General features: G+C 38.3%; 2 protein-coding genes and 1 long non-coding RNA gene across 3 annotated transcripts in view; 1 reads left to right on the forward strand and 2 right to left on the reverse strand.

Moving 5' to 3' along the window:
- Positions 1-374: 374 nt before the first annotated feature.
- Positions 375-13,107, reverse strand: MPC1 (mitochondrial pyruvate carrier 1). Its single transcript, XM_088143008.1, has 5 exons — positions 12,788-13,107; positions 11,565-11,568; positions 4,827-4,923; positions 1,786-1,918; positions 375-1,643 (listed from the first exon to the last, which is right to left on the reverse strand). Exons 1-5 carry the CDS (start codon positions 12,856-12,858, stop codon positions 1,625-1,627), a joined length of 324 nt encoding a protein of 107 aa, XP_087999134.1. The 5' UTR covers positions 12,859-13,107; the 3' UTR covers positions 375-1,624.
- A 23-nt stretch (positions 13,108-13,130) lies between these two features.
- The window catches only part of LOC148217117 (uncharacterized), a 71,104-nt gene continuing 60,543 nt past the window's right edge, over positions 13,131-23,691 (forward strand). The window contains exon 1 of the long non-coding RNA XR_015796580.1: positions 13,131-13,260. This is a non-coding gene — a long non-coding RNA (uncharacterized LOC148217117). The remainder of the gene's footprint in view (positions 13,261-23,691) is intronic.
- The window catches only part of RPS6KA2 (ribosomal protein S6 kinase A2), a 128,286-nt gene continuing 125,020 nt past the window's right edge, over positions 20,426-23,691 (reverse strand). Inside the window, exon 21 of the mRNA XM_007420488.3 lies at positions 20,426-22,329. Within this exon, the coding sequence (XP_007420550.1) occupies positions 22,204-22,329 (126 nt within the window). The 3' untranslated portion in view covers positions 20,426-22,203. The remainder of the gene's footprint in view (positions 22,330-23,691) is intronic.

Raw genomic sequence — 23,691 nt, forward strand, 5'->3', positions numbered from 1 at the left:
TTATTTTTGAAATCTCAATTTTGTGAAGAGAATTCTCATCACCTGTCTTTTCTTTTTAGAGAGAAATATATTGTAGTCTTCCATCATTAAAAACAAGATTTAATTATCATGAAAAGTCTGATAAAGTTTAGAGAATAGTAATGTAGCATTACAAATAGCTTACTATTTTTACACTCACATTCCTTTCTATTAATCAACAGAACCCACATCATCATCAGTAAATAACAGTAAAAAAGAAAATATGTGCGTGTTTTCATTGTTGTATTGGCCTGAAAATTGAAATTGAACATTGTATTGACAATGGAAAATGGATCTCAAATGTAAGAAGTTCCACCTTAAGAAGTACCATTTTTAAATTAACACTATTAAAATAATTATAAATTGTCTCAAAAGTAGTTTATTGCCATTAGAACATTCATATTGTAGCTTCTCCCCATAGGGAAGGTTTACTGCCCCAAAGTTGTCAAAGTAAAATAACATTGTTAAAGACAATCTATATATAGTACATTACAATTATTGATAAAAATCACAACAAAAAGGTCAAGTTAAACACAAATAATCTTTCAAAGATATTAATTCCTATATGCAATTTTTTTTGCATTAATAATATGGAATCTGCAATGAATGCAAAAATAGAATCATGCTATTTAGTTTATTTGTTACAAATAAGAGTTCAGGTGGATTCTTAAGGGAGACACTACTTATATCCAAATGGGATATAGGACTGTACCTACTTTGCTCACAGGTACATGTGATTAGAAAACATCCTGGCATTGAATGTATCATTTACAGAATGTCTACATACAAAGATAAGATGGCATATTTTACTAAACAATGCAGTTGTTAACCTATGTTTCTGACAAAAATATTGGGGTTTACAAAATTAAGCTCTGTGCCAATTTTATATTCTAACTGTAAATATAAAATAAGTCTGAACCAGGATACCTACTTTGTTGAAATCAGCTCATAAATCAATTGGCCCTTCACTGTCTTTTTAATTTCTTGGTGAAAACAATTTTTAGCTCTAAGTTTCCAATATGCAGATTAGCAGACATATCACGTTTAAATTATTAGTCTCACCGCAGTTAATTGAAGTACCCATTTTCAATCAGTACTGAATTGCTTATGTGGAGATTCGATAACCATTCTTGATTTTGTAATTTTTAAAGAATGGTGCTCTTGAATGCAAATACAATTTTACTGTACTCCAATGCACTTAAAGGGGCAGAATCACAATTTCAATACATTTGTGCATCTGACTGCCAAATAACCTACATTCAGTTTCAAAATCAAATTTTATTAATTGATTATGCCTTTGCTTGCTTTTTAAAAATTGGCAGTTCTTAACTTTCTGAAAAGTTGGTACCTATTTGAGATGAATAATTTTGTAAACATTAAAATATACTTTTAAGGCAGAAAGTGATCTAATTTTTGAATAGCTATGCAATACTTTGTACAAGGGAAGCTTAAAAAGTTAATGGATGATACTGAATGCTAGCAAGAATATTTTCATGATGGAGGTGATTAAAAAAAAAAAAAACAGCAACTATGATGGCAAAGTCCTTCCTTGCTTGTATTCTGTGAAGAGTAGCAGCTTTTCCATTTCCATCCATTAATCAAATACTCAATTCTTTTTTTTCAGACTGTCAGGAGGAATAAAAATGGAAAAGAAAAGGGTTAATTCATTGACAAAGAAGTTACGGTCCAGAGTATGTAAGAAACATAAAAATATTTGAAAGTTTTACTTATACTCCTAAAAGAAAAAGAAATAATTAGTCTACTCACTTATGTTTGATCAACCTTCCTCCTTGAATAAGTTGTGCAATTTCATTAGTGAAGTGACAAGCAAACAACAACCAGTTCCTGGGTTGCACCTTATATGCAAACCTCATAAAAGTCAAGGAATAGCAACTAAGTGCTGTAAAAACAAAGTCAAAGAGTTTAATGAATTCATGTTTTTAGATTTACAGCAACATTCACTTTTTGTTCTGCAAGTACTATGTTACTGCATTCCCAAACAATCTCACTTTACATAAATTTTACTATCTTACAATCATCATCATTATTAAAAGTCACAACTACAGCAAAATGTTGCAGGATGTGCTATCCTCTTAGAAGGAATGCCCCTGTTCAGGGCTCCTTTCAGTCAGCTGTGTCCTCCCCTAAAATTTTATGATCTCTAAGAAGCTCTTGCAAAGCAATCCATTTCTCTTGATATTATTTTCTAAGTGGCTTGACAGTGTGCTTAGATCTCATTGAGCTGTCTGAAATCAATACCCAAGAAACACTAAAGATAGTTTTCTTTTTGAAAACAAACAACAAACCCAGTCTATTTCAATAACCTCAGGCTGCTGAGAATGTAAGTACCTTACTCTTGCTTCTCAATAGCCTCATATAATTTATTTACTAATAGTGTTGAATATAGAGTCTAAGAAAACAACATCTGGACTTCTTTCAGTCAGGTTTCAAACCTGGGTATGGGACTGAAACAGCATTGGTTGTGCTTTTAGATGACCTCTGGCAGGAGCAGGATGGGTGCAATGCATCCATCCTTGCACTACTTGACCTCTCAGTGGCCTTCGGTACCATTGGCCATGTTATCCTTCTGGACCAGCTCGGGGGGTTGGGGGTGGTTGGCACTCTATTGTGCTCGTTCTCTTCCTTCCTTCAGGGCCAGTTCCAGTCACCGTTGATTGGGAGTGAGAGGTCCCACCCTCGGACCCTATTGTGTGAGGAACTGCTGCTGTTTATCATCTACATGAAGCCACTAGGGGAGGTCATCCATAGCTGTGGGGTGAGGTATCATCAGCATGCTAATGATACCCAGCTTTACATCTCTGGCCCTGTGAAGTAAGTAATGCTGCTGACATCCTGTCTCAGTGCCTGGAGTCTGTAGGTGTTTGGATGGGAAACAAGAGACTTCAACTCAACCCTGGCAAGATTGAGTGGATTTGGGTCTTAGGGCCTCCTGGATCTGGGAATTTAGTTCTGGAGGGGTAACATTACCCCAGACAGAGCTGGTGCACAATCTGGGGGTCCTTCTGGACTCATGACTCCTCTCGAAGAGCAAGTGGCAGTCATGGCTAGGAGGGCCTTTGTGCAACTTCAGGTTGTGCACTAGTTTTGGCCATTCCTGGACTGGGAGGCCCTATGCTTAATCACTTATGCCCTGGTCACCTTCCATATGGATTACTGTAATGTTTCTACACAGGGCTGCCCTTGAACATCAATAAAACCAAATCTAAAGTGATGGTATTTAGAAAAGAAAGTGTGAAATATAACTGGCAGCTGGATGGGAAGCCTATGGAACAAGTGAATTCTTTCACCTATTTATGAATGGCCTTTACCAACACAGGGTTGTGGGCAAATAATGTTAAAAGAAGCTCCATGAGGGCTGAGGCAAGTACCAACAAATTTTATAAATTATTTACTTACAAGTACCCAGGTACCTTGATCCCCATAAAGCAAGTATTTAGGGAAAAAATCGTCTCAATGCTGATCTATGGTGCAGACCTGTGGAGTCTTACAAAAACTACCTCACTTGAACAAGTTCAGACCCATTTTTAAGAAAAGCATATTGGGAATTGACAAGAACACGTCAGCCCTCTTGGTCGGAGCAGAAACAGGTATCCACTCCATACACAGCCACTCAACAATCAAATTTTTTACCTATTGGCAGAGGATCCATTCAATAGATCCTGATAGGCTACCCAAAATATGTTTAGCTGAACAAATAAATATGGCTCAGCCTACCTTCTGGGTAAGCTGACTTATCAAAGTTAATTTACAGCATGGGTTTTCCAACCAATATTTACTCTCAATTGCCTCCCAGGCAAAGGAAAATTTTAAACAGAGATTCCTAGATATCAGTGCCCAAATAGACATGGAGTTATTGGCAAAAAAATCTATCTTTAAATTGGTTGGCTAAGAACAAAACCACTTTCCAAACCAAAAAATACCTGTCAATGAGTTTGACGAATTCCTAAGAAGGGCCTATTCTAGAGCAAGATTTCAGTTGTTGGATTCCATGACTAAATATGGGCGCTTCCATCACTGGCCATATCACGAAAGGACATGTATATGCAGTGCCCAGCCATCTAAGACATTGCTCAAGTTTTGTTCAATTGTCAACTGTTTGCCCTTTTCGGCTTAGATATTTAAAATCCCTACTTGAAAGAACAGCCCACTGGAACCTGAATCGCAAATTGTCCTATTTCCTCCTTGGCTCTAATGTATAGATTGTTAGCAGATCTGCTAAGCTTATAGACAAGGCAGTTCAGCTAATAATCTGTTATGTTGAACAGATTGGGGTATCAGATAAAGGTGATGTATTTAACTGGATGTTGATTCTTTGTATTTAGAACATACATATTTTTAAATTGTATTTTCTTTTACCTGTGAAAGCAAGTTTGGTCTAGTGGTTAAGGCTCCAGCTAGGAATCAGGAGACTGTGAGTTCTAGTCCTGCCTTAGACATGAAAGCTGGCTGGGTGACTTTGGGCCAATCACTTTCTCTCAGCCCCCAAAGTCAGGCTCAGGTGACAAGGCGGTCAGTCAATTCCTGTTGCAACCAACGGATCAACATTCGGTTGATCCAAAAAAAAAAAAGTGGACCCTGCTCATGTGAGAAAAATGCTAGGATAATTTTTTTTTCTTTTACCTATTTTATCCTGGAAATAGACCTTGTATTTTACCTTTATTTTATTTTTTTTGATATGGTTGTAAGACTACTCAATCAACAAACATTGCAAATTCTGCACATCTAGGTAGTCTTTTGGCAATTTAGAAACTATTCTGTTTCAAACTGAAATTTATTTCATGACTTGCCAAATGTCATTCGGCCACTGATGATTTCTGGTGATTTCTTCATATCACTGATTGCAGCAATGGGAAGTCCCCAGTTGGCAACAGGTCCCCAAAAGTGCTGTAATAAAGGCACATTATAAGAAAAGGAAGTTTACCTTTTGCCAATTCAAAAATATTTTAAAACCAGATTTTTTAAAAAACAGGAGTAGATGATTGTGGCCTTTGGTCAATGTAGTCCCCATTTGGAGGCAGGGGTTAAGGGACACATTTTGTCCCTTAATCTAAAACACATATATAATATCACTGCTATAGCCTTTGCAACCCCAAGGAAATCCACAAAAATAGAAGCACGGTCCCTAGGTTGAAAAAGGTGTCTACTTCTGTCCTAGAAATAGTGATAAATTAATAGATAATACATTGGCACTATTCCCATAACATATTTGACCCTAACCAAATCATCAGTGGTTGTGGCAGCATTCAGTCATATCAATTGAGTTAAACATAACCATTTGGGGAACACAAAGTCCCTGCCCAGTTTTCTCCAGGAAGTACCTAGTATCCTATAAGCCATTATACCAGAACAGAACTGGAAAGCCTTCATGGCATTACTAGCTCCTTCTCCATTGGCTAAGCAGCCAAGAGTAAGCACAGTTTGGCCACTGTAGCCTGTCAGTGTCTGGGAGGTGTTCTGTGTTGCCAAGCCTTGACAATTCAGTTCTGCAATAGAGAGGCCTGCTTTCTAGCCACTTTTTCTCCAGCTTTTTTTCTTGGAGGATTAGGTATGCAAAATGTTCAATTGCCAGGGGATAGTTCCTGGAATATTGGGATAGAGGTAGTATGTAAATAAATGCAATAAATATATTCATATACAGTATGTTCCCATTATATGACTGACTGACCAGTAGGCATAACTCTGAATGCCTCTGTTTGTTTAGAACTACACTTAGCGCCCGACAGAAAGCAGAGTGGGTCAATTTAGCTTTTGTGTGTGTGTGTGTGTTCTCATAAACATACTATCTTCCCTTGATCCAGATAAGCATGTACAAACATGTGGTGCAAACTAATTTGAAAGAACTTTACTGAATACATTTTTATAGATGTATAAGCTACATACATAGCAAATTACTTTTCCATCAATTAGATTAATGAGTTAATTATATTCACTAACGCTTTTAAGTGAGGTACTACTGAAAGGAATAGCAATACAGAATTTTCCTTTTTCACAAGAAAACAGCTGGGGAAGCAGGCAGCCTTCTGTCAAAATTTCAAGTTTTATTTTGGGGTGATCTCCCAGGATATCCATTAATTGGAAATAATTTTGTTATACTATGAATGAAATGAACTTATCCTGGGGAAGAGCTGCACTTGAACTTAAAGAATACGAGGACTGGCACAATTACAAGTGGCTGAAAAGAAGCAAAAATAATACCTTACCGTACTGTTTGATGAGCAATCATAATGGTTCATCATTGAAGAGGAAACGTGAAAGAGAAGAGAGACAATTGCCTCCATGAAATAAATTCCATATATAAATATTCATTTGCTTTTATTTGTATACATCTAGTCCACTTTATTATTAAAAACAATTTAAAGTAGAGTACAATTCATTTAAAACAGCTAACAATGACAAAATTATACCACAACAGAAGTCTAAAACAACTTTAGCAGTAGTTTAAATAATTTTACAACTCTAAAGCAAAGGACAATAATAGAGCAGACTGACACAGCAGAACCAGTTTAAGCAAATGCCTACATGAACTTAAGAGATCTGCACCATCCAGACCTGCGTATCTCTGATAAATGTACTCCCTTGAGGATGCTTTCACTAGATCTTAATTGACAGATAAGTACGTAGGAGAGAAATGTTATATATCCAGGTCCTAAGCTGTAGGACCTACTTATCAGAGCTGTAATACAAAATTTTAATTAAACTGACTTAATGGATTTGATTGATGCTGGAGGAAAGGAGCAGCATGGAAATTTTAGATGGTACCTCCTTTCCACTCTGGACTCAGCTCTACTATCATCACAACCATCCCCAAATTACAGAACTAGAGGATTAAGAATTTTTCCAGTAGCCTGATTGATGGTACAATAAACTGGCACAGGGGAAGAGAAAAATCAACATTTGAAACTTCCAAGATCAATTAATTTAGATACAATATGGATGGCTGAGGTATATGGAGTTTATCCTAAATTTAATGTTAATAGCTATATGATACCTACTATAGCTTTCCCATTTGATAAAGGTAAATAAATATATTACAGTCTCACCACACAATATGAGGCTTGAAGGACTTATTTTTTAACTGAATTTCTACATCCACCAGCCACACAGTAATACAAAATATGTTCTCTTTATCTCTGGATTAGGAAAAATAATTATGCTAAAGTAAATAAGAATACGAGCAGAAGGCCCACAGAAATATTGATTAAAAACTGTTTTAATTTATTCCACATTCCTTTAAATATAATGTTGATACAATTAAATCTTATTACAAGCATACAATATGTGCCTTTACTGTCTTTATAAATAGTTCAGTCACACTCACACATATCCGAGTTACCAATTAAACATGAGTATTCATCTCAGCTTTTCAATCATGACAAGGCTCAGGGCCTGGTGGGGTGGGAATAATGCATGCTTATTGATATTGATTTAAATACAGCGAGTCCCATAAATGTGTGAAAATCATTAGGCAGCACCTTGAAAAAAAAGTTCCACCACTTGTCCCCTGCAGCAAATTATTAATAAGAAAACTGGAAAAAAATGTGACGTGCAAACTGATGACAGGGATCATATGATACCAGTGCTGAAAGAGCTACATTGGCAGAACCATCCCTAGCTCTATCAGATATGCTCAGACAGAAGCAACTTCTACAAGGCTGAAATAATGTAAAAAGATAATCAAAGATTCCATGTTATGTTTGTGCAATAGATGTTACACAAGGGACAAACCTATTTTTTCTAAAAATCCCATACCCATTTTTTCAAAATTCTCTAAATGTTTCATAGCAACTTTATTTTACTCTAAAGCTAAATTGCCTTGTTGGCATTAGAGATAAATCTGACTGGCAAAATACAATGAGCCAATCAACAGCATGGCCAGTATGTTTCTGATAATTATAGCTGTTATACCACTACAGAACAATGACCTATATTTTTCTTATCAACCATTTCTACCTGAAAACACAGGAAGCAAGCATAGAAATCAATTATCCAGAAATTAAGTACTATATATATTTCAAAATGTATTATTAAAAAGGTGTTGATTTGCAATCTGTAAGTGTATTAAACTATATTGTAATCTTTTTACATTCAATAGTGGGGCAAAAAAGTATTTAGTCAGCCACCAATTGTGCAAGTTCTCCCACTTAAAAAGATGAGAGAGGCCTGTAATTTTCATCATAGGTATACCTCAACTATGAGAGACAAAATGGGGGGGGGGGGAAATCCAGAAAATCACAGTGTCTGATTTTTAAAGAATTTATTTGCAAATCATGGTGGAAAATAAGTATTTGGTCACCTACAAACAAGCAAGATGTCTGGCTCTCACAGACCTGTAACTACTTCTTTAAGAGGCTCCTCTGTCCTCCACTCGTTACCTGTAGGAATGGCACCTGTTTGACCTTGTTATCAGTATAAAAGACACCTGTCCACAACCTCAAACAGTCACACTCCAAACTCCACTATGGCCAAGTCCAAAGAGCTGTTGAAGGACACTAGAAACAAAATTGTAGACCTGCACCAGGCTGGGAAGACTGAATCTGCAATAGGCAAGCAGCTTGGTGTGAAGAAATCAACTGTGGGAACAATAATTAGAAAATGGAAGACATACAAGACCACTGATAATCTCCCTTGATCTGGGGCTCCATGCAAGATCTCACCCTGTGGGGTCAAAATGATCACAAGAATGGCGAGCAAAAATTCCAGAACCACACGGGGGGACCTAGTGAATGACCTGCAGAGAGCTGGGACCAAAGTAACCAAGGCTACCATCAGTAACACACTATGCTGCCAGGGACTCAAATCCTACAGTGCCAGATGTGTCCCCCTGCTTAAGCCAGTACATGTCTGGGCCCATCTGAAGTTTGCTAGAGAGCATTTGGATGATCCAGAAGAGGATTGGGAGAATGTCATATGGCCAGATGAAACCAAAGTAGAACGTTTTGGTCTAAACTCAACTCGTTGTGTTTGGAGGAGAGAGAATGCTGAGTTGCATCCAAAGAACACCATACCTACTGTGAAGCATGGGGGTGGAAACATCATGCTTTGGGGCTGTTTTTCTGCAAAGGGACCAGGACGACTGATCTGTGTAAAGGAAAGAATGAATGGGGCCATGTATTGTGAGATTTTGAGTGAACACCTCCTTCCATCAGCAAGGGCATTGAAGATGAAACGTGGCTGGGTCTTTCAGCATGACAATGATCCCAAACACACCACCCGGGCAACGAAGGAGTGGCTTCGTAAGAAGCATTTCAAGGTCCTGGAGTGGCCTAGCCAGTCTCCAGATCTCAACCCCATGGAAAACCTTTGGAGGGAGTTGAAAGTCCATGTTGCCCAGCGACAGCCCCAAAACATCACTGCTCTAGAGGAGATCTGCATGGAGGAATGGGCCAAAATACCAGCAACAGTGTGTGAAAACCTTGTGAAGACTTACAGAAAACGTTTGACCTCTGTCATTGCCAACAAAGGATATATAACAAAGTATTGAGATGAACTTTTGATATTGACCAAATACTTATTTTCCACCATGATTTGCAAATAAATTCTTTAAAAATCAGACAATGTGATTTTCTGGATTTTTTTCCCCCATTTTGTCTCTCATAGTTGAGGTATACCTATGATGAAAATTACAAGCCTCTCTCATCTTTTTAAGTGGGAGAACTTGCACAATTGGCGGCTGACTAAATACTTTTTTGCCCCACTGTATTTTCAAAGTACAGGTGAAGAAGTTATTTCAGTAAATATATGTCTGTTAAGGATGTGCAAAATTTGAACAATTGTTTTGAGTTCAAAACAAGTTTGTTCTCATATTTTGGAAGAGTTTTGTAGCTTTTTGAGTTTAACACAGATGTCCTAAGCTTAAAACACTTCTAGAATGGTTGGATCAACCATTTTGAGCTTGAAACATTTTAAATTAGAAAGATTTTGCACACCATTAATTGCTAAAAGTTTCCTGTTACAGTTTATAGGTTTCACTCTTCTGTATTACAGTCTAATGTACGCCCCAAACTGCTAAAGATTGATGGATTCTTTGCAAAGGCTTTGAATAAGTATTGAGAGTTGCAGCTGGATACAGAAGCCACAGATATTTGGCAGGGCTCCCTTGCAGAAGTTGAAACATTTTCCTACTTATACAAGATACTGTTGGATTCCAGCCTTAAACTATAACCAATGTACTAAAATGAACTGTCATGTAGACTTATATGAAACAGCTTATATGAAACCTTCATGTTTAATAATGTAAATTTGTAACCTACTTTTTAATACTTTAAGAGATAGGAAAGTATAAAAGTCTCACATGTAGAACAGTAGCTGAAGTAAAATTCTGTTATATATCAGCAGTATTTTAATAACAGAACAATTTTTAAATGGCAGTTAGGTATAATTATCCACATGGACATCAAAATCTTTCTCCAAAACCTTACCTATGCATGCTTGAAACCTAATTATATCACAGTTAATAGAACAGAAATTTTAATTTTAAAGTTTTTAGCAGTAAAGTATTGCCATTTCAATTACATATATTTCTCTCACAATAATGAAAGAAATGATCTTTTATCATTGTGCAGCTTTTAAAAGTGTAAATGTTTGCTTCTGTTCAGAACATATGCTTTGTGTTAAATGCCTTCCTTTTGCAAAACAGTAATGTAGCAGTCATGCAAGCATTATAAGATTTCTTCACTATTCAAATTTGCTCAATCCCCTAGGTAATCTACATCTCAGAGTCTTGGACTGATCTATCAGAAACATTCTTAGGTTGATGCAATACTATACCTATTTACCTTTGAGAAAGCTGCATTGAATTAAATATGATTTATTTTTGAACCACGTTATACGTGAACTGCAGCTGTAATAATTAGTTGGTTATTTTATTGCACTTTCATACTAAACTTTAATCTTAGATTGAAAGGTTATCCTAACACTGTTGCAAGGCTTAAAATATTTGCACTTCTGCTCCTTCAATTAATATAGCCTTCATCTAAGAAAAACTTTGTAAGGAATTTCACATGTTTACTACTAATTTCATGAAACTGATATTGCTCGTTAATGGCTTTTAACAAACAGAAATGTGACAAATTATAGTGGCTTTCCAAAAACGCTAGCTCCCCTTCACAAACAAGAAGTGGCATAATCATTATTTGATAGTGACGATAGGTCACTGTCATGGCCTATTATTTGAGGCATTTGACGATTTGATGTTTATAAATGAATGATTTGGTATCATTTAGCACTCTGCCCATTTAGAAAGCCTATTTTTAATTTTTAATTAACATCAAGGCCAAGTTGCAGTTTTCCTGTTAGTAATTAACTTATGTTTGTTCATGTTAGCAACAATTTACATTTGACTTTTCCAACAAGCCCAGTTTTATACAGATGGCTAACTTTCTCTAGATAAGCAAAAGTATTCATTCAGTGAATCCACCCCAAGATAGGCAATAGTTCTGAAATCAAAAACAGTTACATTTTTCAATAAAGCATGTCATGGAATCTTGTTTGGGAAAAAAATCACTTGCTCTTTGGAAAACAAAAACAGATCTATTTACTTCAATGTCTTGTGGAGTATTCTCAAAACAGAAGCTGCCAATTCCTAAGAAATGTATAAATAGTAATAGAGATGAACAACAGCAAAAAATCACAACATAACACTTTGCAGGTTTATTCAGAAGTATATTCCAGAGTAACAAAATAAACAAGCATACAGCCTTAATACAGCATTCAGCAAATGCATCTTCTATCTTCTGCCACACTTCCATCAAATTTCTTAAAAGGGCAGGAGTCTTGTCCTTCAAACACTTCCTTGCTTCCCTCAAACACATTTTGAAAGGCAAAACAATTTTCATGTATTACTGGGAGGAGGCATCCTTTTCTCCTATATTATTGTCTTTGCTTTTGTATTTTAGGGCATTTGCCAATTGGGAAGCATAAGAAGCACATTTTTAAAAACACAGCTTACGAACCAAGCTGGCTTGCACTCCTGGCTTTTTACATAATTGGGCAGGCCAATTATTTCAGTGAGAAGAAAACCCTTGTATGTACAGAACCCAGACTGTGCTTCTTGGGAATTACAGTTCTGCTGTAACCCTTTTGGCTTGTCCCACTGTCTTGCTCAGATTATAACTTTCAGGTAAAGGCACACAGGATTGGATTACCACCTTGAGCACCCCAAGTTCTCTGCCACTGGAACTATACAGTTTGTCATTGCAAACACCCAAATGGGAGCCAAACTAAACCTAGGGTGTTTTTCCACTTGTGCCTGGTTGGGCACAAACATGCCCTTCTGGCATCTTTCTTCTGCTGCGTTGCTATAACACTGCCTTCATTTCCATCCCCAGCCCATGCCTGAAACAAATGTTCTTTTCTTTTTTACAGGACTTATATGGCCGCCTATCTCATACAATGACTCTAGGCGGCTCACAACTGTCTTTAGGACGTCAGCAGAGTTTCCTGCAGACTCAAGGACAGGCACAGAGCAATTCGATTCAACAGGGAGCAACGTCGACACCCCAACCCGGGGGCAGCTGACCTTGTCTGTTTCAAGACGCCCAGCAGGGTCGGATCTGATGAGTAGCTGGATGGAGGAACCACAAGAAAAGCCTACGTGGGAAAGTCGGGGGAACGCTGGATGTGAAATACCCCTGAGGGTCTTCCAGCTTCGAGGCAGGGAGGAAAGGCCCTGCGGAGGAGGAGGAAGCGGTGCGGAGCAGTAGCCAGACCAAAGGTGACGAAACGCGAGACTCCTCGCCCTCTCCCTTACCTCATGAGATAATCCCTGAAGTCCTTGCTGCGCACATAGTCTGCCGCTTTACGGGCCAGTGCCGCCGCCATGGCGAGTGGCAGGAGAAGGCAACCGAGCTCTCAGGGGAACCGCCGATGCGGCTTCGAATGACAACCCTCTCCGCGGCGGGCAACGAGCCTTCTCTTCACGACCGGCCCGGGCTCTGCCTTACGATAGCGCCCGCGTTTCCATAGCAACCCCGTAGTTGATTGGCGCCGGTTCCTCTTCCTTCCCCCCTCCCCCCGCCCCTTTCCAAATTGACTTGTTCAAGGGCGCGGAAGGAGAGAGGCTTGCCGTAAAGCACGGACGGCGCCGGCTCTCGCTCCCGGTTTCCTCAGCCGCGTTTTTGTTGGTTGCGGGCGGGGATCGGCTGGTTTCCTATTGGTCGGCTGCGGTAGCCTGACGTATCGCTACATAAGGGACCCTCGTCGCCTTCAGTTTGCCGGTCAAGGGTAAGATGCGGGGCACGAGCAGGAGGAGGAGCTGAGCGCATTTCTCCCTCGGCCACTGGTGGCTGGGTTTCGGGGTGCCAGCAGCGGAGGCAGCGCTCTCGGTTTCAGGATGAAGCCGTCAAATGGAGCTTTTAGCGTCGGTTTCGAACATTTTTTCCCTTCTGTTTTGGGTAGTCTGGTCCACCTTCTGCAATGCCCTTGGGTGACACAGAACACTTGCTGGGCAACCCCAGAGTCCCTTCTACCTTGTCTGCGTTAGCCTTTCTTCCTAGGAAAAATGCTCCAAGCTTGAGATCCTTTGAGTTGCCCGTTTCTGCATGTTTTGAAGGATTATATTTTCTAAATTACCAAAAGTAAACATCATATTCCAAAAGTGGATGCATCATAGAGTAATTCGTAGAGTAACTATTTGATACTCCCTTCGCTCCCTAAAAAGCTCTAGCACAGAATTTGCTTCCCCCCCACCCCCAGTCATCACGTGAGAGCCAGTTTGGTGTGGTGGTTAAGGCGTCAGGCTAGAAACCGGGAGACCGTGAGTTCTAGTCCTGCCTAGGCACAAAGTCCTCTGGGTGACCTTGGGCCAGTCACTCTCTCTCAGCCCTAGGAAGGAGGCAATGGCAAACCACTTCTGAAAATGTTGCCAAGAAAACTGCAGGGACTTGTCCAGGCAGTCTCCGAGAATCCAACACGATTGAAAGGAAAAAAGTCATCATGCACTGCTGCTCACTATAATCCCAAGAATAGATGTTTCCATATATAAGAAGTTAGAAAGCTGATCTGCAGGTGTATTGCTGACTACTGTAGTTCTAAGCTGAGAAAGGGGCCTCTACCAAAACAATACCACTCTCTGCTCCAGTTATCACGGAAAAATAATCTTTGTTTCTTTAAAAAAATGTTTTCTACTTGAGAACATAATTTTTGAGATGCCACTGCTAGTTTCAGATGAAATGGGAACAGGAAGATAATAGTTTCCTACATTGCAACAGAAAATTTGGAATGGGGACTCCAGAATATTTGCCTATCTCCTGGTGGCTCATAGAAAGAACTCTGGTTTCTGACCCTGGTCTCCACCATATCCCATAATGTCAGACATGAAGCCCTGGATTCTTTGAACATCCAGAATGATGCACAAGAGAAAATGGAATGAAATTATCTTTTGTATTGAAGTTGGGGAAGCCTTTTTAAAATGAAAAATGTTTGAAGAAAATTTTAGGTTCAGAACTGTACTCTTGTTTCTGATTATTTATGTATTTCTGCAAATAGAAAACAATTGCAGAGAAGTCTAGGTAACATAACCAATTGTTCCACCTGCAGCTTATACCATCACCAGTACAATGATATACTTTATCCAAGGTCTTCCACTAGTGTATCTGTCATGACTGAATTCTATAGCTTCTCAGTCATTGAAATGTTGTTACAGAATTGCTCATTAAAGTTTTGATTCTCTTATGATTTCCTTTGCTTCCTTTTTGAATTATGTGGGAAATTAGGTCCCTGTGAGTTTTTCATTTCTAGATGGATAAAGGTGCTCTGCTGGTTTCCTACATTTAAATTAAACTCAGTGAATAATTAAACCAGACTTATGGTGATTGAATGACTCTTCAAAGCTTTCCATTTCATAAGTGTACGGACCCTATCTTGAATAGATTATTTCTAATCCAGGTAAGGCTGGGTTTGGTTTTTTTCTACATGACTTTTAGCCTCTTAGGAAGCAGGCAAACAAATGGGATAACAGCTGTTATCTTTGCTTAGAAGTGGGAGATAATGAACTGCTTATTTCTCTCTTGGCTCTGGAGTTGACTTTCTTTCTCTGCTAGTTTAAACTTGCTCGTATCACTGTACCCTGGAGCTCTTATCCTCAGGAAGATAGGAAACTTCTGCCTGGTATTAATAGAATGAGGTTTTTTTGAATGAGCGTAATAGCAGACAAGCTCTCAGAAGTTATCAGTTGGGCCTCATTCAAGCCCCACAATAACTGTACAAGTAGGATATCTGACACATTTGCCCTTTAACAGAATTTTGGTTCAGTTCCTTTGATGCACACACTAAAAAGCCCATTTAAATCAATATGTAATAGAAAATTAAACTGTAACTAGCTTGGGAAATCAGCCTGAAAACTGTAAACACTTTCCAAAACAACTGGGATCAAAGGGAAAGAGATGGCTGTTCACTATAAAGTCAGAATTGCCAGGCTTTTAAGAAGCATATGAATCAATATGTGGTTTTCCCCTCCATAGTCAAATCTTTCCATTATTATATTAGATTAGATTTATGCACATAAATCTGTTACGTACATCTTTTAAGAATAATATAATCCAGAAACCTGTGTATAAGCCCCATGCAGAAATGTTCATCAACACCCTATTTAGATGTTTTTGGTTCATTTACTTATTCAGTTTATGTCTCACCTTTTTGTCTGGATAAAGATATTGTATTTGGATAAAGTGGTTAGCAACAAGTAAAATACAAAAAGAAAGATAAAATAAATGCTAACATTATTAAAAATTGCATTACTGTTTGAAATGCTTGGTATGGTGGAAAATTTTTCAGCAACTGGGAACTGTACTTTTAAGGATGTTATTTCCCAGGCAGTGGATGGGATGGTTAGAAATCCCTTGAGGGCATTTGCCAGCTGGGAAACATAATAAGCACATTTTTAAAAAACACAGCTTACGTACCAAGGATAGATTGCGTCACAAGCTGACTTGCACTCACACCAGTAGTAAATGCAATATTTGGGGAACTTTGAAAAGCTTTAACGTAATGGGGGGGGGGTTGGTCTGGATTGATGTTAAATACACCACTGTATAGTGTGCATGAGATTTCCTGTGTGTGTGCTTCACACATACATGCTGTATGTAATAATTACAGGGCAAACATCTACATGAAGTGACAGCATCAGAGGGCAGAGTTATCTGGTGTTAATTATAAAGTTTCCTTTGAATGAAGTTCAACTCCTGGTGACTAGGTGATAACATGTCCATCTCTATATAGCTTTTTTGGCAATGATATAGAAGTGGTTTCCTAATAGTTTTTTCTCTGGGGTGTGTGTGTCTGTATAAAAAAAAAAATTCCCCTCTCACCCCTATGGGTGGTACGTGTCTTCCTCAATCTCAGGTCCTCTACCAGAGGCCTGGGAGTTTGAGGGTTCTGCACAGTGTCTTAGCTGTTTCTAGCACTGCACTCTGCTGGGCAGAGAGCTCTATGGGCTTCTTGGTTTGTCCTACAGTTCTGGGATTTGCTTGGTGTCTTTCATCCAAGTACTAACTAGGTCTCACAGAACTTTCATCTAATTCCGCCAAAGGTTGCTGGCTGCTGTATCCTGTGCCTTAATTGTATTTTTCACCATTAATTATATTCAAGAGTTTCAGTATATTAGTAAACCAATAAGGAATACCATTTTATCAACATCTCTTTCTCTTTCGGACTGACAGAAACTCACAAATATATTGGTCTTAATCTAACTCTAGTCATGTGTGTTGCATTGATTAAGGGTTCTGGATGGAAATATGCATCAAGTGGTGAATGTATTGATCATGTAAAATACAAATGCCTAAATAAGCATTTTCAATTGCATCAACTGCATGGTGATATTATTACTGAAAGTCACAGTGTTTATGACTTACTCTACAATGGTTGCATAGTACTTTGTAGAACTGTAGATTATACTTCTGTGGCTTGGAATGCAAATATTACTTCTGCTAAGATCAAGGATGACATTTTGAGATGAGCAGTGCTTCTTATTTACTATGGAGGGTTTTTTTAAATTTTTCAGTGAGATAAATGAAAAGGATGATTTTTTTCTTGTTTTCAAGAGGCTGCAAGAAAAGTGAACGATTGACAGATGTTTCATCTTTCTCTTCTGGGTTGCATTTCGCAGCCTAATCAAAGGGAAGGCGTATAGGAAAGAGCGATATATTCCTTAGATTTTCATTCTTACAGACAATAGAGGGGCCAGGGTTTCCTGCTCTTTCTATATCAGGAGAAGAACTTATTTTAGTTCAAGGACCAAACTGGTCTAGGGAAATATGTTGGAAAGCTATCCTCTATGACCTCAGTCGATGAAGCTACAGCCTCAAGGGGGCAAGAACACTCTAAGATGCTTCCCCTTTACCCACTGGGAATGTGCTCTCTCTCTTTCTGTCACAACAGTTGTTTATTGGTTGGATGTCTCCTAATCTCTGTAGAAATTAGTTCAAATAAAAGCTAGTAACAGTGAAATGGAAGAAAGTAAGGAACTCTTTCCCTGCTAGAGTAATGGAATTGTCCTTGTTTACATAACTACTCCTGTGAAAGTCTGGGCTTTCAAACACATAGAAAGCAGTGGCTGAAGTTGAGTCCTGCATCCAGCCACAAGTGGAGACAGGTTTTTACTTCATGTTAAGGCTGGCAGAATATACTGTTTATAAAGCGAGTTTTTCTGGCTGAGCAATGTTTATTATTGCAACAGCACACTGCTGCTGAAAAACAATACAGTTAAGCTCTATAATTCCAGTGTAAAATGATATGTAAAAATGGGGCCATCCTGCTCTGTTGAAATCAGTGACACTGATGCGATGTACAGATTTGAATGGAATTTGGACTCTGACTTTGAGAAGCAAACTTTTACCTAATGTGTTCACCAAACAGAACATTTCTGTTGATGTGACAGTAAGGCTGGGATCACACATTGCTCCAAGTCCTAATGTAATGATTTTGGCTTAACCTGCTGGGTGAGCTTAGACATTGTAGTTTATAAACTACGCTTTCTAGCTTAGTATTAGCTATGAACCCCAAACACTGTAGCTTGATTGACACACCATGGCAAACAAGCCATCACTTAGCACAGTGGGAAACTTAGCTATGAACACATGTGATTTGCCATTTTAAGAACCAATTTATGTAGATGAGCATGTTCCTTTTCCCCTTTGATTCATTCACAGAATGTAGAACAGCTTTTCCCAGCCTATTGCCTTCCTGCTGTACTGAGCTGCAACTCCAAGGTACCAGGTCCAAGAAGGCTGAGGTAGAAGGAGGAGATATTTGAACAGGGCTTCCTCTGAGACATTTTGCTGCCTTAAATGAAAATGATGCTCCTCCCATTCTGTGTGTGGTGAAACTGAGCATATTAGGTCAGCAGGAGCATAACTCCTGAACAAAAGGCAGGATATGAATCTAACAAATAAAAATAAAACCCAATTTTCCCCTAAGTTTGGTGTGGTAGCCAAGTATACTTTGAAAGCTCTTCATATCACTGCCTTAAAAGTTTTTATATTTAAATAGATATTTATAATTATATTTTATATTTAAGCTTACTTTGTTTTCAAACCATTAAACTGAGAAAAAGTTCAAAAACCAAGAAATTCAGGTCCCTGCTTTACATTAATTTATCTCTATTTATAAACTTAAACTACTCTGAAATCCAGTGGTATTTTACTGCCTCTGAGAATTGTTCCTATTTTTCCATTTTTTATTTTGTAAAAAAACTGGGAACATGTCAAGTCAGTATGAAGCTCATAGGAAAGAAGAATTTGAACTATATTTTATCCCATGAGATTATGACCTGTGTCTTCTTGTTGTTTGAAATAGAAAAAGGTCTTTATCCTGGAGCTGACATTCCAAGCAAACAAAAATTAAATTCAATAATGTGCCAGAAATTAGCAACCAAAATTTTCAACTGAGCTGGCATTATTATGTAGTTAAACTTATTTCTCTTCACAATTGATCAAGCCTAGCCATTCTTTCTAGTGCAGTCAATTATAAAATGCCTGGCTAAAATTGCTTCACCAAAAGACTGTCAACCTCTATTGCAACCTGTCCATATATTTTACTGCTGTTTTCTCAGTTTGAGGTCAAACAAATTCACCATTTACTTATGTATGAGACTTAGCTTCTTCAAAACTGGTTTCCAAAGAGATTGATTGATTATGTGCTATCAAGTCCTTGTCGACTCTTAGTGACTACAGATAGATTTTTCTCTATGATCCAAAGAGATACACAAGATCAATTCCAAAACTTTTGCGGAAATTTGGAATCAACATTGCCAGTATCTTCTAGTTACCATACAGCACCTTGTTTCTTGTTATCTTCACTTTCTTGCAAATTTATCTCTAGATATTTTAGCTAAGTTGCTTCTGTTTCAGTGGCATTACATTTTCATATCTTCAGAATTTTATTAAACAAACCATAACTACACATCTTGACACAATTCTTCAAACATATTTTAAAAAGCCAGTTATCAAAACTGGCAGGGATTGTTCTTGTTTATTAAATAGTTCTTTAGTCAGAGGCATCCACAGGACCCAATGCTCTCATCAAAATGGTGAAAGCAGCATTTTCACACTGCAATGCAAGCTCCCTCCTTTCATACATGAGAGTGATGTCACACATACAAAACTTGTGCTGTTGCACTGCTGCTTTTGTCATTTTCCTCCCATGGATGCCCACAGGGGCAAGCGACAACATGTGCATGGCAACATTAACCTCCCCCTTGTATATTTGTATGCAACACTGCAATGCAAATGTAAGAAACCAGAGCTTGTATCATGACACCACAAGTTCCATCATTCTATCATGTTGTCATGGTAGAAAAGGATGCCTGTGAGCACAGATGCTTTACCAGAAGAACACTCCCCCTGCCCCAGTCCCTGTCGATCAGGTGCTGCAAAAGATAAAACTGGTTTAATATTCAAGGAAGTACATAATTTATGCTAATGTGCATTGTGAAGCTTAGCCTTGTGATTTATCCCATGGGAATAATATACTCATGGACCATAATTCCATGAAAAGGAGACATACTTCTTGACTAATTTTTAAATATATGTGTTCTGATTCATATTATTTGCATTCCAACTGACTTCATAGATCCAAATCATTTGGACAGGATACCCCTTGCAGCACCGATGAATAAAAACAGCAATCAAACATGCTTTGAATAATGTGCCCCTTTGTGCCTTTCTGTTGTCAGCAGGTACCTAAAGCAGACAAATCATTTTTTGTTACTTACAAAAATGTCCTAACTTGAGGAGGATTCTGTGATGGGTTTTGAAAGGTGAGAAAGCCTTCAAACATCCTGTCTCTATTCTGTTACCAAGCAGGACCACACATTCAGAATTTCTAATCCTCAAACATTGTCATATTTTTTTATGCTTAAGACAGCTCACTCACTTTTATGGTGTTTCCCAGCACTATTTTATTTGAAAAGTCAAACTTGAAGAACAGCTGCTCTGCTGCAGTCCTGTGTGCACAGCACATCAAAATGAACATTAAATATAATTTAAAAATTAAGGACAAAATAAAATAAATATAACATTTTGTTGAACACAGAAACAAACATCAAGAAGCACACTACAGCAGCTAATGCAGTTTCTTGCTCTTTTGTGTATGCAGGCTCAATTAATACAAATCTCTCAAACTGTGCTTAGCACCAAAATGGCGTAACTTCTCAACAACAACAACAAAAATCTGTAGGATGCAATACCCTGACTTCACAGTTTCTCCCCAAGAATAAATGAAAAATGATGCAGTATACGCTTTTTCCTGCACACTTTTAGCAGGTGGCAAAATCCATTCTGAAAGTAAAAGTCAAGTAAAGTGCTTAAAATAATCCTCACAATACAACTCAGAACTGAGTGCTCCAAAGGCCACTGATTCCAAAGGCTTAGGGTGCAATTCTATACTAAGTTACTTGAGAGACAGTCACGTTATGAAACTTCTGAGTAAAGAAGTATAGGATTGTACTATGGAGCATGTTTAAATCTGCACTTGGTTACGGCCAATGGTGCAATCTGGGTTGATGGATATGAAGCATCAGTGACACATAAAAGGTACCAATTTTTTCAATAATCTTTCAAGACTTTTAGGGAAATGTTATGAAGGAATAACATCATATACATGCTTGCTCCCTTTGATATAAGAAATAATACAAACTTTGCCTGCTGAAGCTCTTCTGCTAAATTTTCTCTCTTGGGCAGTAGATGGTTTTATCTTAGCCTGTCACAATAAGCTATTAGTTTAACATTAAACCAGTAAACAAAAGATCACTATCTCAAGTTGATATAATAGGAAAGTCTGTAACAGCTTATGAAGCACAGTGCTTGTATTCATTCATGTAGTTATGAATGCATCATTGGAAGAGGAGGATTGAAGTCCTATCTTCTGGTTCCACCTCTAACTTCCAGGCAGATATATATGTATAGTGGTTAGGTGCAATTGACCACACATAGTCACTTTCCATAAATAAAATCCCTTTGTCCAAGATAAATCAGATTGTGTATTTTTGGTCAAGAAAGGAGGCCTTATCAAATAGGAGCCTTCAGTGTATGGATGACATGTCAATGAGCACAACTCTAATCTCCCTTCCATGCCTTCATCTGGTCCAAACTCATAAAAATATTTATTTTCCTTTAACAGCACAAGTATGTCTCCAGCTCTTTTTTCCTCCCTTCACTCCTAATAGGACATTGTTTTTATGGCATCACACATCATGACATATTCAACTCGTTGGAGACAAACCTTAGTACAGCTAATGACAGATAGCTGTATTAATTGCTAGTGGTGACAATACACCAAACACAGATGCTAGTAGAACTGATGCCTAAAATTGAATCTGTTGAAAGGTGCTTACAAAAAGTGGTCTTACAGAGCATCTATAATTCCAAAAATAGCATTTGGATTAAAGGAGGAGGAGAGAACAAGATGTCAGCAGTTGATACTTAAATAAGAAGCGATACAGCAATTGAAAAATGGCACATTTCTGAGTATTTGCTATCTTGGTGGTAATGTAAAAAACAGAACCCAAAAATATCTGAAAGCAAAGAATAACTTTGCCTTAAACTGAAGTTTTGCTGATTAAAACAATTTGTGTGCCAGGAGTCCTGCAGAATTAGGAATATAGACCAGCGTCTCTGATCAATATATTGGGTAAGTGTTTTCTTGTTATTTAAACAGGCCTTTTTGGGACCACTATAACCTCGTTGAGGTCAATCTTTTCATCCCCCTTCGCTGGGCCAGGTTGGAGGACAATACCGGTTCCAGCCTTGGTGCTTGAGGTGTTTGGTTTAAAGCAAAGTAGGTGGCTGCCATTGCACCCTGAAAAATTAAAAAAAAGAGAGAGATCATGCAGTATTTCAGAATAATCTCTTTCTTCCTCTTCCCAGGAAAAGACATCACTACTTTAAAGAGATGCAGACAGGTACTACATTTGTGCTCCTACAATCCCAGTAACATTTTCAAAAGTGAATCTGATATACTGCGCAACATTAATATTTAGGAATGGGGGTTGTCAGCAAATTCCATTTTTTTCCCTTCTGATTTTACCAAGAAAAATGTAGTGATATATACATTACACATAGGTATCTTTTGCCAGGCCATCCACTTTAAATGCAGTGTGTAAAAAAGAGGTAAAGGAGTTGCAAGTAAGACATGCAACAATTTATATCAGAGGATGGGGAAAAGATTGCCAGTGGCTTTACTGGTTACAGCTATCACAATGCTTTTATGCAGCATAGCCAGATTCAAAAAGCAAGGATGTGGCAGCCTCCTAGTGGCTGCATAACCAATTCCATTGAGCCACCTGAGGATCAGGTGAAGTAAGTTGATCATGTGGTTGTCTGCCATTGATGGATGAAGGGAGAATGGCTTCAAGCCCTTGCAATGGCTTAGACTGTGAGGGCTCTCATTCCAGGGTCACAGGTTCTTATCACTTGCACACCAACAGCATGGATCTGTCAGGCCCAGCCCAAGAACAACAGGGAAGCAATCCAGCCAAGTTCAGTTCTTTATTGCTTATACCATATAGACAGAATCTTGCCAGACTAAATCTGTACTATGCTAACCTAATAGATATACTCTGGGAGAATCTAGGGAGCGGCTACCTTAAGTCTCTTCTTCTTCCTACGTTCCTGCTCTGGACTATGTTGCTTCTTGTCTCCTCCCTGGAGTGCACTCCCTCCTTCCTGCGAATCTGGATGTCTACTGCATTCCATCACAGGTTCTGACCTAATGCTCCAAACACTAACACTATCCAAAAATGTTTTGCCCATATATTCCAAACAACCACATGCCTTATTCTGTGTCAAGAGAACAGTGGGCAAGGAAGCCATGTCTCCAGACAAAAAGAGGATGCCTCTCATAGGCAGTCCCATTTCAGATAAACCGAGAGGAGATGGATCTCAATAACTAGAGGTTATTTCTCCCAGTTCCCAGGTATTGTTTGGCTGCTGGATTATTCTGGCACATAAGAAGAAAAACTTTTCCCTTTCAACCAGAGCCTTCAAGCTGTTCCTTCAACTACTTGGCTACCCATACTGAGCAAAATTAAACTCTGTAAGGTAGGCCTGGGATCCTGTTTCTCCTTCCTATCAGTTGTCATCCTAACTGACAAATAATTCATAATAGAAATCCACAACTTTTCAGAATCTGAGCATTGTTGTATGATTACTGTGGCCTGGT

This window comes from Python bivittatus, unplaced genomic scaffold (assembly GCF_059951505.1).
Source record: "Python bivittatus isolate LINGU-HERP-01145 unplaced genomic scaffold, Pbiv_v1 ctg000020_np1212, whole genome shotgun sequence".
NCBI classification, from domain to species: domain Eukaryota; kingdom Metazoa; phylum Chordata; class Lepidosauria; order Squamata; family Pythonidae; genus Python; species Python bivittatus.